This window comes from Mercenaria mercenaria, chromosome 18 (assembly GCF_021730395.1).
Source record: "Mercenaria mercenaria strain notata chromosome 18, MADL_Memer_1, whole genome shotgun sequence".
In the NCBI taxonomy this organism is placed as follows: Eukaryota; Metazoa; Mollusca; class Bivalvia; order Venerida; family Veneridae; genus Mercenaria; species Mercenaria mercenaria.
The window spans coordinates 31,226,943-31,243,083 of NC_069378.1; the positions used below are offsets into that span (position 1 = coordinate 31,226,943).

The window sequence follows — 16,141 nt, forward strand, 5'->3', positions numbered from 1 at the left end:
ATGGCACAAAGGTGTAGCTGATAAACTCTACAGGCAAACCAGTGTCACTTATTTAGTTGTTTTATTATATACCAGTACCTAAATTAACTTTCAGTAACTTCCAGTTAATGGCACTACTGTTGGCTTTCATAACTGGATCGAGTTTACAGGATTCTGTCCTCTACAATTTTGTTACTATTTATAGTAAGGTAAATAACTACTAACTCTTGGAAAGTGTTTGTGCATTGGGTAAATACTGATAGGGAAGTCATAACAGAATTCAATAAAAGAGGAATTTGTCTATTGGCCGCCAGAAGGTGCTATCAGCATATGAAATAAGAATTCTGGCGGTCAATAGACAACTTAAGAAAATAATTTAAATGATAATTATACAAAGAATCTAAAGAACACTGTCACAAAGTCAAACAAACAAAATACCAAATCTGCATTAGGTCAGAGACCACCAATTCTATTTGAAAGTTTGAGAATCAATATCCATCTTGTTTTTTGTTAAATTGCTGTGTAACTTACACTTCTTGCAAAAAAATGTGGATATACACCATTTTGATATTTGGAAAACAATGTGTGTTTTTTGGAAGACAATGCATGTCAATTTATTCAAATGGAATGGAGTGAGTAAGTAGGAGTTAACTGGCCATTTGACATCTATTATAATGAAAGTCTATGGAAAAATGATTGGTGGTCACTGACCATAGTCTGAAGTCATAAAAATCTCACCAGCATCACAATCACCACTTGGTGTATCCAATCTCTCCGTCAAACAGTACTTCCCACCATCACATATTGTTGGTCCATCACTACCCTCAGGACAGTAGTATCTATTCAAACATTTACCTCCCTGAGTATTCAATGTTGGCTTGGACTGCACAGCTCCCTCGATACAGTACCAACCTCCACTGAAAATATCAGAGATTTGCAATTTTTAAAGAGTTTCAAAGCTGTAACATGAATTGTTAGAAATAAATGTAATATTCAAACCCTTACCATGCTCGACACGATCAATTCTGCCTTTGCGACCTGTGTAGATCTTGATCAGCCTGTTCATCCATGCAGTCTGATCAAGATCTGCAATGTTCGCAATTCAGTCAGTATCTTTCTGGTAACCGTCCCTTCTAACAGTTAATGGTACTGTCCAAATTGAAAGATGGACAAGTTCATTATGGAAATTTAGCAGGGTAAGGGCTAAGCAGCATATTTTACAATTTAGTATCTTACAGTCTGAAAGCTTCATGTTTATTTTGTTCATACCAAATTAATGGGGGCATTTTATGAAAAGGTGTCAGTGCCTATTATAAATTTTGGGTTTTGGGTAAATAGAGCCCCAACTGTTATTTTAGGTTTTAGGAAAGTATGCTCCAACTGTTATTTTGGGTTTTCGGCAAAAATGCACTTGTTATTTTCAACTTAGGAAAATAACCTGACTGTTATGTTTTGTCTTGGGGAAAAAAGGTGCCTACGTTGTTTGGGGGGTTTTAGCACAAAAATGCTCCACCCGTTACTTTTGTCTTTTGAATAAAAAAGTGCTATGCCTATTATCTAAATGGAATCGCTGTATCATTTGTATTTATTAGAAAATGAGGTCCACAAACAACTAAGGGACATAAAATCACTCCACTATTTACAGTTATGATGCCGCCAACATCTTTCACATAAATTATTTACTTCAAATGTTTCAAAAATGAATAAAATTTAGAATTTAGTGTTAATTACTTGCTTTCTCTATCCATATTCAATATTTATCAATGGTAAAACTTGCGCATATATAACAGCAATGGTAAAACATAGGCAAATACAGTAAAAATTACACATTATTAAGGTGTATGAGTACCGTTTGGGAAAATGCCGTCCCTTCCTTATCATCTTAGAATAAAACCACAACAAGGAAATTTATTCACTTAGATTTTCAGCACAATTTACAACAATTACTCTTAATATTTTTCAAGCTGTTTTTTTTTTTTTTTTATTGGCTTTAACGCCGCACCGACACAGGATAGGTCATATGGCAACTTTCCAGCTTTAATGGTGAAGAGACCCCAGGTGCCCCTCCGTGCATTATTTTATCACGAGCGGGCACCTAGGTAGAACCACCAACCTTCCGTAAGCCAACTGGATTGCTTCCTCACACGGAGAAGTCAACGCCCTGAGTGAGGCTTGAACCCACATCGATGAGGGGCAAGTTATTTGAAGTCAGCGACCATAACCCCTCAAGCTGTTTTATACAGCTTGGCTTTTGTCAGGGTGTACTGTACAAATGTCAAAGAAATTAATCAAAGTCAAATAAATGGTTAAGAAATTTCACTGATCACTTGCATTGCAAAGAAAATTCTGTATACCTGCAGTTGCCGCTTGGGGCAGATAACCCAGTTCCACTGCAGTACTTCCCGCCAGTACACAGAACGCAGGAGCTGGAGTTTGTCTGCTCGGTATTCGGGTTGAAGGTTCCGATAGAGCATGGATATTCGTAGGCTGAAGTAGTATTCTCTGGACAGTAGTGACCGCTTGGACAAGGGTTGATGGTGTAATCTGATGTGTTTGCTGGGCAGTAGAAACCTGCAAGCAGACATGGTTAAGTTTGATAGGAGGACAAATTTTTAATTATTTCAGTATAATATATCTACAAGAACTCTACAGTAAAACTCACATAATTCTATAGCAAATACAAATGTAATGGTACTAAAATTAATGGTTTTTAACCAAAATCTTTTGTATCTGCAATATTAATCACAGAAAAAATCAGTTGAAGAATATGAAAATGGTTTCATTTTCAAAATCATTCAATTACATGTATATTGTTTATACTGCTCAGTTCCCTGGAATCTGAGACATCGTGTTTCAACATAATTTTACACCTACTACACAACATTATACAGATACTAGATAATAAAGTCAACAAACAGACATAAAGAAAACAATCTGGTTTGCCTGATAATCAAGTCAGCTTAAGTACCCCTATCAAAGCCTTGCAGTTAATGTAAACAAAGAGCGTGTCAAGTCTTTTACCTTCTGGACAGCCTTTACAATAGCTCTGACCCTCCAGGTCCTGGTATGTGCCCGCTGCACAGTTGATTGGTAAGTCCGAGCCCTCGGGACAATATGAACCAACAGGACATATACTTCCATACCCTGAAATATAAACACTCTGACTTATCGAATGCGATTTTGACCAGATTACAATCCCAACCATGATTAAAGCAATATTTTAGTTATATTCAAATGCTGTACTTTCTCCATAACTGCCATATACATAAAAGTGATTCTATCTATGGACAATTCCTTAAATCCACAAACTGCAGTTCCTCAGTAATGATAATATTGCTGCTGTCTGAGAAACTGTATAATAAATGCTGCAATTTAACAACAAATACAACTAACAAACAAAATATGTTAGTAAATGAATGGAAAGTACGGCACACAAACAATAAAGGTGGTGCAAAAAAAGACCAAACTATAATAGCTAATTTAAAAGTAAATACATGTATATTAGATTACCTGTATGTCCACCAAGACCACACGTAGCATTGTAAGTGGTATTAGAAGCATCATTATCCGGATTCGGTCGGTCGACACCAGACTGACACCAGTAACCAGGACTGCAAGGTGCAGTGACGGCGGTGGCTCCTTCTGTGTCACAATACTTTCCGGCACTACAGTCTGTACATTGAGATTCCTGAAAAACGAAGTTCATGTCTTTATCAGTCAAAATAACCAAACATTATAAACACACAAAAAAACATCTAATACAAATCTCCATTTTACAACAAATTAACTGTTAATCATTTACATTTATCAAACAACAATTGCAGGCATTTATGACACAACTAAGCCTTGTATGAAGGAATAAGGCAAAATGTCAATACACACTTAGGACAGCTAGCGTAAATACAACTGGTATGTTATTCGCATTTAGTGTCATTTATTACTGTATATTAAGTGGCTATATTTCGCAGGTAAAAAAATTGGAAGGTGCACAGAACATATGCCTCATCGAGAAATCAAACCTATAATGTTCCTACAAAAAAAAATGCACTCCTACTGAGCAAACCACATGGGCTGAGGGAGTTTGGTATGTAACAATCAACTCTTTAGGGACATCATCCAAAAAAATCAGCACCCAGTAGTTAATCACTTAATTTTCATTTAAAAAAAAAAAAAAATTCTCAAGACGACTACAATTACTAGAAATAACTTGTCGATTACTCAGGTTAACATTAACCTTTACCCTGCTGAATTTCACAAATGGCTTGTTCTATCATTCAATTTGGACAGTACAATTTATTATTTGAAGGCTAAGGGTTATAAACTTACCTGATAATAATTTAACTGTGTTCCAAACGTTCCAGCTGGACATGGCTGCCAGTCATACCCTGTTCCCTGTGGACAGTAGTAACCACGTGGACAGTCAAACTTAACTGATGCAATACTTCCTTGAACTGCCGAGTCATATATACAGTAATATCTGAAATCACAGAATGAACATGAAAAAGATGTTGTTGTTTTTTTTCTAGTTTAAAAGTACTGGTAGGTTGTATGACAATTTTTGTGCTTTACTTCTCTCATAGTAGTAGTTTCCAAGGTGCTTTCTCGTCCTCCACAAACCAGCTTGACAGCTTCCTCATATGAAGGAAATCAATTCTAGCCAGCTCTTATATCAATAAATATCAAATCCAATTTTTAATATACTAACCCTTCTAAAGTCAGTAAGTGTATGATAAAATTCATTATCAGGTGTAAATTAAAATCAGAATTATAGGAAATTTGCAGAAATAACTGCTAAGTCTCTTGTTTTTTTTTTTTTTTTAGATTAACAAAGGGCAGAGAACCCCAAGTACTCTTCATTTTGAAGAATACTTCTCTGAAAACATAATAAGCTAATCAATAAGAACTTCTGTTGACAAGGAACAAATGAGCCGTGCCATGAGAAAATCAACATAGTGGCTTTGCGACCAGCATGGATCCAGACCAGCCTGCACAGTCCCGCAGTCTGGTCAGGATCCATGCTGTTTGCTTTCAAAGCCTATTGCAATTAGAGAAACCGTTAGCGAACAGTATGGATCCTGACCAGACTGTGCGGATGCACAGGCTGGTCTGGGTCCGTGCTGGTCGCAAATGCACTATGTTGGTTTTCTCATGTTGTGGCTCATTTTTTTCATTTGACAAAAAACACATTCCTGCAGACAAAGAACAAACTTCTGTTGACCATCAACAGACTCCAAAACAGATGATTTTTTCTCATAATAGTTACAACTCAAAAGTAATTAACTCACCCTTGTGGACAAGCCTCGCATTCCCATTGTGTTTTCTGTGTTGTATAGCTACCCGCAGGGCATTCCTGTGGTGAGGGACTACCTTCAGGGCAGTGATATGCTATTGGACATTTTGTTGGGTTAGCTACAACTGAACCTGAAACAGGAAAATATATCATTTTTCTTACTTTTGCACATGAATAAAGAAAAACAAGAAAAACTTAAAAAGTAAACAGTCTATAGAATGCCATAAACATCATTTTTACAGCAACAGAAAAATGCAAAAGACCGCATCCAATTAGGACAGGGTTATCTCCATTACTTTTGTACTATGGCTAACGCCTTATATATATAACAAATACATATGTATGCAAGTAAAAAATATATTTTTATGAAAAAACTTTGGAAATGCTTATACTTAGGGCATATGAAGCACACTGGATTTTTTTTATCATATTATACACTTTAGTCTGTAAAATTAATTTCAGCAGTTTACTGCGACAAGTAAGAAGACTAATAAAAGAGCTGTGCCATGAGAAAACCAACAGTGCTTTTGCAACTAGGGGGGATCCAGACCAGCCTGCGCATCCACGCAGTCTGTTCAGGATCCATGCTGTTCGCTAATGGTTTCTCTTATTGTAATAGGATTTGAAAACGAACAGCATGGATCCTGACCAGATTGCGCAGCTGGTCTGGAACCATGCTGGTCGCAAATGTACTATGTTGGTTTTCTCATGGCACGGCTCAAATGGACATGTTCCTGTAAAAATTTTAAGATATTCCATCTTCTATATGATATTTACCTGTGACACAGTAGTAGCCTTGTGTGCAGTTGCCTTGTGGCTCAGTAAGACCTGTTGTTGTACAGTAGAAACCTGCGGTACAGTCCGTACAATTATCAGCATGGTCAAGACGTGTCGCATTTGAGAATGTTCCTGTTGGACATCTTGTTGGGGTATGTGTACCTGAGGAGCGAGAAGTAACAATAACATGATAGTGGATTAAATATGTTATTACTAAGAGATTTTGTGGCCTGATGGATAAGGTGTCTGTCCCACAATGGGGAGATCAAAGGTTCGAGCACTATCAAGGACAGGCCTTCTTACTGAAGAGTGATCACAAGCTAGGTAAATAATGGTTACTAGTTATTTACAGCCTAGTATCTGGCATTAAAAGACAGAAATCAGATAGTAATGCTGTTCAATGTATGTAGGTGTCTCATATAACGTTCATTTCATGACCAAACTTCAATCTCAAAGAAAGATCATTTTCAGCCAAAATCTGGAGGTCAGTGCCTTTATAAGTCATATGTTCCCATTCATTTTACCTCAAGTGCTCCACAATGTCACCTGATACTATTTGAGCCGTGCCATGAGAAAAACAACATAGTGGCTTTGCGACCAGCATGGATCCAGACCACCCAGCACATCCGCGCAGTCTGGTCAGGATCCATGCTGTTCGCTAACGGTTTCTCTAATTGACTTAGGCTTTGAAAGCAAACAGCATGGATCCTAACCAGACTGCACAGATGCCCAGGCTGGTCTGGATCCATGCTGGTGGCAAAGCCATTATGTTGGTTTTCTCATGGCACGGCTCATTTACTTTCAATGTTATCTGGAAACGCGAGGCAAATATTTCCAACCTATCTTCGATTATACGTTTTCATTACATCACCATTAAATAAAAACTATTTTATTCTACAGCTGTTACCTTCTGGACAATATTTTCCTGCAGGGCATTCCACTGGCGAGTCATTGTCCGAGCCCGTCTCGCAATAGAAACCAGGTGCGCAGAGACCAACAGGGGCCGTGAGACCCTGAGCATCACAGTACCATCCTGTTTGTGAACAAATAAAACATTTAGTCATAATAGACTGCAGCCAATATGCCAATACTGCAAGACCATTAATTTTTTGTGGGTGACTAATTTTCGTGAATTTGATGGTCGAGTCAATCCACGAAATTTAAAATACCAGTTAACAAACAAAATTCCCATTCACTTTATCTACAAAATTCGAAATCCATGAAATTTAAAATCCCCACAGAAGCCCACACAGGAGCTTAGTTGGACAAAAACTCCGCTGGGATAAAGTATTTTACCTTGAGTGCATGGAGTGCAGTCTGACTCATTCATCAATCGTACTGCATTTGAGAAAGTTCTGATGGGGCACTTAACAGGTTCGGTGGTCTGTTCCGGACAATAGTGGCCTACTGGACATTCATATGCTTCTGCTCCTTGCATAGGTGCTGCCGTCTGGGAACTGTTTCGGCAGTAATATCCAGCACTACACAACAAGGTGGGAGTGGTCGTGCCTTGTGTACAATAGTATCCACCTGAACAAACAGAACAAATGGCTTGTTTAAACATTGGTATTTATATCTGAAATAGTTATCTTTCAGCTTAGGCTTGAGGTTTGCAAAGTAGGACATACTTGACAATTAATGAAATTGCTATATTTGCTGAAAAGAAGCTGCAAGTTTTAAAATCCAGAAAAAAATTGTCAAATATTACAGTATTTTAATATAAAAAAGTATCAGATTTTCTTCAAATATACCAATACTGCATGATAAATTTTTTTGTACGATTTTCTGTTTCTTAAAAGTTGTAAAACACAAAATTCCAAGTATCTGTTTTCATTTTATCACATATAGAATTATTTGGTACCTTTTCCAAGATTAATCGTGAAAATACATATTTTTTCCCTTGAGAATTGGTCATTTAAAGAAAAGGTACTAGAAATGTAAATGTACACCTACCTGTGCAAGGGTCACATTCGGAGGCGTCGGTCAGACCGGTGTTTCCGCTAAATGTACCAGCTGGACATGGGTTGGCATATGCTGTCTGTGTTCCGTTAGGACAATAATGACCTTCACAAGTAAAATAAACCAGAAATTAAAGTATTTTGATAATATGGTATGAAAATATGCATATATTGATCAAACCATGAGAAAACCAACATAGTGGGTTTGCGACCATCATGGATCCAGACCAGCCTGCCCATCCGCGCAGTCTGGTCAAGATCCATGCTGTTCGCTAACAGTGTCTCTAATTGCAATAGGCTTTGACAGCGAACAGCATGGATCCTGACCAGACTGCGGGGCTGTGCAGGCTGGTCTGGATCCATGCTGGTCGCAAACCCACTATGTTGGTTTTCACATGGCACGGCTCATATGTATATCTATGGAAGGACATGAAAAGAACTACATATGCATGATGCATATATGAAAGCAATGCACAATATTTTTCTCAAGAAAACTCCATATTTAACTGGTGCATGACAGTTCTTTTTAACAGCATATTTCCAAATGATCAACTAGAAAACTGACACTGCAATCAACACAATACTTAAAACTTTTAATCAATGTTATTTAAAGCTGATATATGTAGGAATCATACATGACTTTTAAATTTACTAGTTGTAGCTGTTTGTTGTTTTCCGCTTTCTTCATTTTACTTGGTTTTTGACATCTCAATATTTTTTATGAACTGTAAGGAAGTCCCACATGCTTACCAGTTGGACAAACTGCTGTGGTATAGTTGGTGATGGGTCCAGCTGAGTTATCGCAATAGTATCCCTGCATGCAGGTCTTGCACGTTGATTGACCTGTCTCATCCTGGTATGTGCCTGACGGACATATTGTGTACGTGCTTGCTGCTGCGGGACATTTGTATCCAGCCGGACATTCATAACTACTTGGCGTACTTGTAATTTGTCCAGCCGGGCAATAGTAACCTAAAATTGAGGAGTTACTTTCAAATTACAATGAATGTTTCAGTGGAAAACTTTTTCATTTGAGTACAAAACAATAAAATCTAGACAACCTGATATAATACCTTGACCATTTTCTTGTTTTCTGGTTTTGTTTGTTTGTTTTGGGTTAAGCGCCATTTTTCAACAGTATTTCAATTATGTAACGGCGGGCAGTTAATCTAACCAGTGTTCCTCGATTCTGCCCCAGTACTAACCTGTTCTCCGCAAGTAACTGCCAACTTTTCAATATGAATCGGAGGTGGAGGTCAAATGATTTCAGATGCAATGTCTTTTATCAAATCCTCACAAAGATCATAAGCCTTGCCAGAGGATCAAACTCACAACCCAATGATCTGTAGATCTGCACTCTCCCTGTTGAGCTAAGCAGGCAATCAACGACACATCTGGCTAATTTTTTTTATATATAATAAAGGTTGCCAGAGATGGAATAATAACCATGACTTTAATAAAATTCTATAGTAAAACAATGCAATGTTTGGAACATAAATGTGCAAATTTCCAGAACACCTGACACAAAATGCATCCAAGTCATACTTGGGTAAAACTTGTAAAATCATACCAGATGCACATCACGTGTATGCAGAATACATTTAAAACAAGTATGCCCATGGGCAGAATGTGGAGCCCGCCAGCTGTCAAGTGTGACCTTTACCTTGGAACTAGAGACACTCTGTCTCATAATGGTGAACATTCATGCCAAGTTACATCAAAATCCCACCATGCATGAAGAAGAAATGCTCCGGACAAACTTCAACTTGACCTTTGCCCTCCAACTGCAACCTTGATCTTTGAGATAGAACATGGGGTTTGCACATGACATGCCTTCTCATTGAGGTAAACATTCATGCCAAATATAAACAAGATTGATCCATGCATGTCAAAGTTATGGTGCGGACAAAATTGGACGGATGCACGCATGGACACATGCACATACACCGAACTGCCCATGGCAAGTGGCAACTACATCGAGCAAAACAAAAGTGATGATTAAACAATAGCAGCATTTCTGACTGGACTAGACTGTAACTACAGTCAGTTGCAGGTTTGTTTGTACTATTGTAACATTAGCAGCTTGCTTAAACCAATTTCAAGTGAAAATAAAAATAATCTCTACCATACTGTAACCTGATGAGGATAAAGTCCGTACCTGCAGTACAGTCTCCTTCAATAGCAGACAATCCAGACTGGCTACAGTATTTTCCTGCTGTACAGTCGAGGCAGTATGACTGATTCTGTGCATTTGTGCTGGGAAGGAAGGTACCAGGGTCACATGGTGTGGGAGCTGAGCTTCCAGAAACACAAAAGTGACCTACCGGGCAACTGTCACCTAAAAGATCGTTTAATATAAGCATATCAAAACATAAACCAAAATATACACCTGGGAACCATTAATTTCAGTCATTGGGCAGGCATATTTAATACATATTATTTCATGATTCCTGACGTTACAGATTAATCATCAAATAATTTGTCCTAACAGATTAATCATTAAATAATTTGTCCTAACAGATTAATCATCAAATAATTTGTCCTAACAGATTAATCATTAAATAATTTGTCCTAACAGATTAATCATCAAATAATTTGTCCTAACAGATTAATCATTAATTATTCCTCCTCTAAGATTAATCATTAAATAATTCGTCCTAACAGATTAATCATTAAATAATTTGTACTAACAGATTAATCATCAAATAATTTGTACTAACAGATTAATCAATGAATAATTTGTTCTAACAGATTAATCATCAAATAATTTGTACTAACAGATTAATCATTAATTATTTGTACTAACAGATTAATCATTAATTATTCCTCCTCAAAGATTAATCATTAAATAATTCCTTCTTGCAGATTTATTCATCAAATAATTTCACTTTACAATTTTATTCATCAAATAATTCCTTCTTAAAATTTTGTTCATCAAATAATTCCTTCTTGCAGATTAATCATAAATATATCCTCCTTATGGTAGCTGGTAACTTTGAAGACATTTAAAAAAGACCACAAAAACTGTAATTTTTCTTTATCAAAAAGAGTTTACCTCCAGTTCCGGAAGGAGTTGCCGTTGTGGAATTTCCGCTACAGTAATAGCCGGCACTACAATTTCCTGTTACTGCATCAAGCATGTCAGAGCCACAGTATGATCCTGGGTCACATCCGGTTGGGGATGAACTTCCTGCCGGGCAATATGTGCCAGCCAGACATTTTCCACCTTCAGGACTGGTAGGCTGTGCCAGGTACGAGCCCAGTTCACAATACCAGCCTGGGTCACAGATTCCGGTCGTTTCGGAAAGTCCTTGAGATCCACAGTAATGCCCTGGTGAGCAATCCATGCAAGCTCCTACATCCTGCTGACCTGCAAAATTTTACAAATTGAAATGTTAACTATTTCATGAATAACAAATTCCACAGAGATTAAGATTCTTCTGTTACATCCAGACGTACCTCTGTTCTTTGACTGACTTGCAAGTATTTAAATGTTTCATGCCATTTTATTTTATTTTTCAATAACTGAAAAAAAAATTCAGTTTTCTAAAAAATACATCCAGCTCATTCATGGTCCCTACCATTTTATTTCAGGCATGGGCTGGGCCCTTGGTAGAAGAAGCGACCGTCTTTAAGCCAGCTGGATGGCATCCTCACATTATGAACCAAATACTGTAAAATCATTAAATTTCGTGGGCATGAAATTTCGTGGTTTTGGTCAAAACAGCAATTTTGTGGGGATATGAATTCGTGGATTTCAACTTTTGAATATAAAATGAAAGGGAATTTTACTTGTTCGTTGGGATTAAATTTCGTGGATTGAGTCAACCACGAAATCCACGAAAATTAGTCCCCCACGAATATTAATGATTTCACAGTAGAGGCTCAAACAATAACCTCCAAAAATACTGTTTTAGTGTTTATACCTGTAAGGTTGTTGAATGTTCCCTGTGGACATTTGTACTGGATATCATACTCTGTACCATTGGGACAGTAGTGTCCGGTGGGGCAGGGTGTGTCCGTATAGTTGGTACTGGCTGCCAGACAGTAGTAGCCAGCAGGGCATGTTGTACAGTCTGCCTGATTTACAAGATCCTGGAAGGAGTAATATAAAAAGTTTGGTAAAAAAATCACCATATGATAAAATAACTACATACTGTGAAATCATTAATATTCGTGGGGGACTAATTTTCGTGGATTTCATGGTTGAGTCAATCCACAAAATTTAATCCCAACAAAACAAGTAAAATTCCCATTCATATCAACACGAAATTGCCATTTTGACCAAAACCACGAAATTCCATGCCCATGAAATTAAATGATTTCACAGTAATATAAAGTAGGTCCAAAAACATTTGCAACATTAAAATGATAATCTCACAAGTTAAGTTTCCTGAGTAGACTGGGTCTTTAAATGATAACAAGCATGTATTGAAAGGCAAATTGCGGCATAATGCAAATTATTACATGCTCATTTTAAAACACTACTAAGTTACAATAGACCCTTAATTGGCCAATTTTAATTTTACATCAAAGTAAATATGAAAATATACATACATTACACATTACAGCACAATTTTACTCACATAAGTACAAGTAACAGAAATACAAAATTTAAAAAATGGCTACACCAATAATAGATAATATCTCCTCTTTTTACAAAATCCTGCTATTAACCTTTATTTCCATTTTTTAATAACCTTTACTACCATATTTAGGTATACAAAAAACAAGAAGTTTATTCAGTAAAAATATATGGAAAACCCATTAGGGCACATTTAAAGGTATGGATATGCTATTTTTTGACACAGCCTGAAATTGAGTTTGTATTGATACAGAACTGGGGAGTTAACCAATTATACCAACTTTCATTTTGGTGCTATCATTCTTATTTCAATGTAAAGGGAGGTAATTTATCAACTTTCTCCTTTCAAATTTTCAGACATCAAAATGAGAGACATAGAAAAATATGAAAATTGACAACAGACATAAATGACATGAACTACAGACAGTGACATGATTGTACATAACAGACAAACAGACAAAAATATAATCATACACTTTACCTCCTTTGAAGAAAATGTTAAAAGATTATTTAAATGTTTCATAAAGTAATATTTAAAAATAAATCAATTAATTTTAGCAAAGAATTTTAGAAATAGTTGTATATAAGAGTATATCTATGACTTCAAACTAAATTCTTTAATTAATTAAAAATAGTACTGTATTACAATTACCAAGCAGACGTCTTGTTTCAATAGAGAGTTAAAACACAGAAGTTCTATTTTTAAATTGAAAATTCTATTTTCAAATGAAGAATTACCTGACTGATGGTTGATAATTAGGTAAGGGACATAACTATGATAATTTCTCATTCATACATTTCTTGTGATGATGCTTTGATATGTTGTTATTGGAAAATTGATATATCAATGTTACTGTTGGTTTTCATACAACTCCAAACAAGATACCTTATTTTACTGAAACTATATCATTCAATGTTGATGAAATAGAATGCTTTTTTTTTTATAAAGGGATGTGGTGGGTAAAGCTATTAAAATGCCCGCCACTCAGCTTGGGTGTTAGGGGGCTCAAGCTCAACAGGAGTTACAGCCACATTTTCTCACAAGTCTCCAGTAATGGTTTTTCCATGGGGTTGACTCCACAGTGGTTCAAATCAGTTTAAAGCTTTCTACACAATGGAGCTAAAATAAATTTGTATTAACTGAAAAAATAGATTTCAAAATACCTGATATGTTCCTGCCGGACAATCTTCAGGAATATCTGTTCCCGCTGGACACTTTGACCCAGGCGGGCAAATTCCACCAGTTCCCAAGTTTGTTGAGCCATCAGGCTGTGGCGTATCCACACCAGTGGTACAGAAAAATCCAGGATCACAATTTCCGACGGGTGACGTCAGGTTTGTTCTGTCACAGTACATTCCTCCTGTACACTGCTGACACTCTGAGTCCATTTTTAGACCCTCAACATTTGAGAATGTTCCAAGCGGGCAAGCGGTCCAGTTCATTCCAGTGCCTGCTGGGCAATAAAATCCAGCTGGGCAAAGTGAGTATCCTGACTGTGGATCACCTTAAAAAATAAACATACAGGTACCAATATTGTTTGTCTTACTAGTTAAAACTTTTTATATAATTGGAGGTAAGTGTGAAAATTTTTCAGGTTTCCCAACAAAAGTTCCCTACTATTCAACTGAAGTACAAAAATGCTAGCATAATTAACAAGGAATTGGTAAAACCGAATGATGTTACCCAATTCATGCACTTGTCCCAATATTGGGAAAGTATTTTTCCATCAATGGCCTCTATCATTTTGTGAAGTTTCAATGAAATGCCATTAATACTTTTCAAAAAAATGCTCCCCACAAGCCTTATTTTGAATAAAAAAGAGAAATTATTAAAAAACTAAATATGGTAGAGTTAGGATTCTTTAACAATGCACTTTGTCTAAATGGCCTTTATAATTACCTGAAGTTTCAATCAAATCCGATTAATTCTTTTCAAGTAAGCGAGTAAGCTTCTGATCCTAGATGTTGTTGTTTTGGGGGGTTTTTTTGCCTAAAAAGGTAATCCCATAACTATCACACTTACCAACAATGACTTCTGAAGGCACACAGTAGAAACCCTCTGGACATGTTATGCATGCATCTTGCTGTGTAAGGTTAGTGTATGTTCCAGATACACAGGGAACCGGTGTTCCGGTACCAATGGGACAATGCAATCCAATAGGACAGACTGTGGCATTTGGATTTGGTACAGAAGATCCTTCTGGACAGTAAAAACCTGGGTCACAGTCATCTACTGGGCTAGTCAAACCTAAAATATAAATGTATTTTTAAAGTTATACCATTGTAATATCAAAATACACTGCCTTCAAGGTTCCTTCAGCTGAAATTCATGAAAACATGAATTCACAAAAAAAAATAAGTTAACTGAACTATAGATTTCACACATTTTTGCTAAATCATTATGAAAACTTGAAAAGTATTAGATTTTTTTTCTTCCTTAAAAAAATCTTAATCACAACTTGACCAAAGTAACAACTTAAAACCAACACAATCTTATAAAATTTGCCCTACTGATTAGACGTCCCCCAAAAAAATCATTTAAAAGTTTACCTGTATCATTACAGTATTTTCCTGGGTCACACAGTGTACATGATGAGGAGTTTGTCATTCCCTGGGTGTTACTGTAGGTACCTGCGGGGCATGGGGTTGGGGCAGGAGACCCCTCGGGGCAGTAGCTTCCCGCAGGACAGATGTACTCTGTTGTCTGATTTGATCCTATTTCACAATAATACCTGAGAAATACATCATAGAAATATATAATAATTATGCTTACAAATATCTAACCTGCAGAATATTTTTGTCTGTTAGCTGCACATTTATAAATATCAGAAGGGCATTCATACAGTTAGCAATTTACTAAGAAGTTAGAAATTTGTCAAGATTACAACTGGATATCCTCAACTTTTTAGTGATTACAGACTATGTTGGCCCTTAAATTCTTATTATAAGAACAGGTTGTAGGTTTGATTTGGAGGTTTTGTAATTGAGAAGGAATTGTTCTAAGCAGAATATCATCAAATTTTCTATAAAGCAATCTAAATATAGAAAACTGACCTCACCCCCTGGTAGCCATCTTTTTTTAGGAGTATTAACCTTTAGCTTTTTTGACACAGGATCTCCTAAAAACTATTTCCAGCAAAACAATAATATATTACCCAGCAGTACAAGGACCAGCTGTGGTTGTCATGGAAACACTATCGCAGAAGTCTCCGGCTGGGCAGTCCTGGCACTGTAAAACATCGTCGAGTCCAGTCTGGTTGCTGTATGTTCCCTTGGGGCAATGTATCGGATCTGTGGTTCCTTGTGGACAGTAAAACCCTTCTGGACAGATATTAGCATCTGTTCCTGTAATATCAGAACACAGTTATAGAAAGGCGTGGCAGAAATCATTGAAATTACAGAAATCATATTACTAAAGGTAAAACAATATAACTTGTAGACAGTTGTGTCTTATAATGTGATTTTCAATAAATTTTGCAAAAGTCTATCACAGTCTTTGTTTCCACTGAATTAGTAATGATTTGATCAAGAAAAATATAATTTTTAGGCTCT

General features: G+C 36.6%; 1 protein-coding gene across 6 annotated transcripts in view; it reads right to left on the bottom strand.

Annotated features, from left to right (window-relative positions):
• LOC123538081 (uncharacterized) overlaps nt 1–16,141 on the bottom strand; it is a 175,751-nt gene that overhangs the window by 73,846 nt on the left and 85,764 nt on the right. For 5 of the 6 annotated variants that reach the window (XM_053530446.1, XM_053530443.1, XM_053530441.1 and 2 more), the window contains 18 exons: nt 15,745–15,934; nt 15,140–15,321; nt 14,613–14,837; nt 13,754–14,094; nt 11,931–12,099; nt 11,060–11,374; nt 10,163–10,342; nt 8,755–8,976; nt 8,000–8,110; nt 7,343–7,576; nt 6,954–7,079; nt 6,047–6,208; nt 5,265–5,400; nt 4,306–4,456; nt 3,490–3,667; nt 3,001–3,123; nt 2,334–2,550; nt 718–896 (listed from right to left, as the gene is read on the bottom strand). The exons of the other annotated variant lie outside the window; for it this stretch is intronic. In XM_053530446.1, the coding sequence (XP_053386421.1) occupies nt 718–896; nt 2,334–2,550; nt 3,001–3,123; nt 3,490–3,667; nt 4,306–4,456; nt 5,265–5,400; nt 6,047–6,208; nt 6,954–7,079; nt 7,343–7,576; nt 8,000–8,110; nt 8,755–8,976; nt 10,163–10,342; nt 11,060–11,374; nt 11,931–12,099; nt 13,754–14,094; nt 14,613–14,837; nt 15,140–15,321; nt 15,745–15,934 (3,441 nt within the window). The remainder of the gene's footprint in view (nt 1–717; nt 897–2,333; nt 2,551–3,000; nt 3,124–3,489; nt 3,668–4,305; nt 4,457–5,264; nt 5,401–6,046; nt 6,209–6,953; nt 7,080–7,342; nt 7,577–7,999; nt 8,111–8,754; nt 8,977–10,162; nt 10,343–11,059; nt 11,375–11,930; nt 12,100–13,753; nt 14,095–14,612; nt 14,838–15,139; nt 15,322–15,744; nt 15,935–16,141) is intronic. 6 annotated transcript variants of the gene reach the window in all.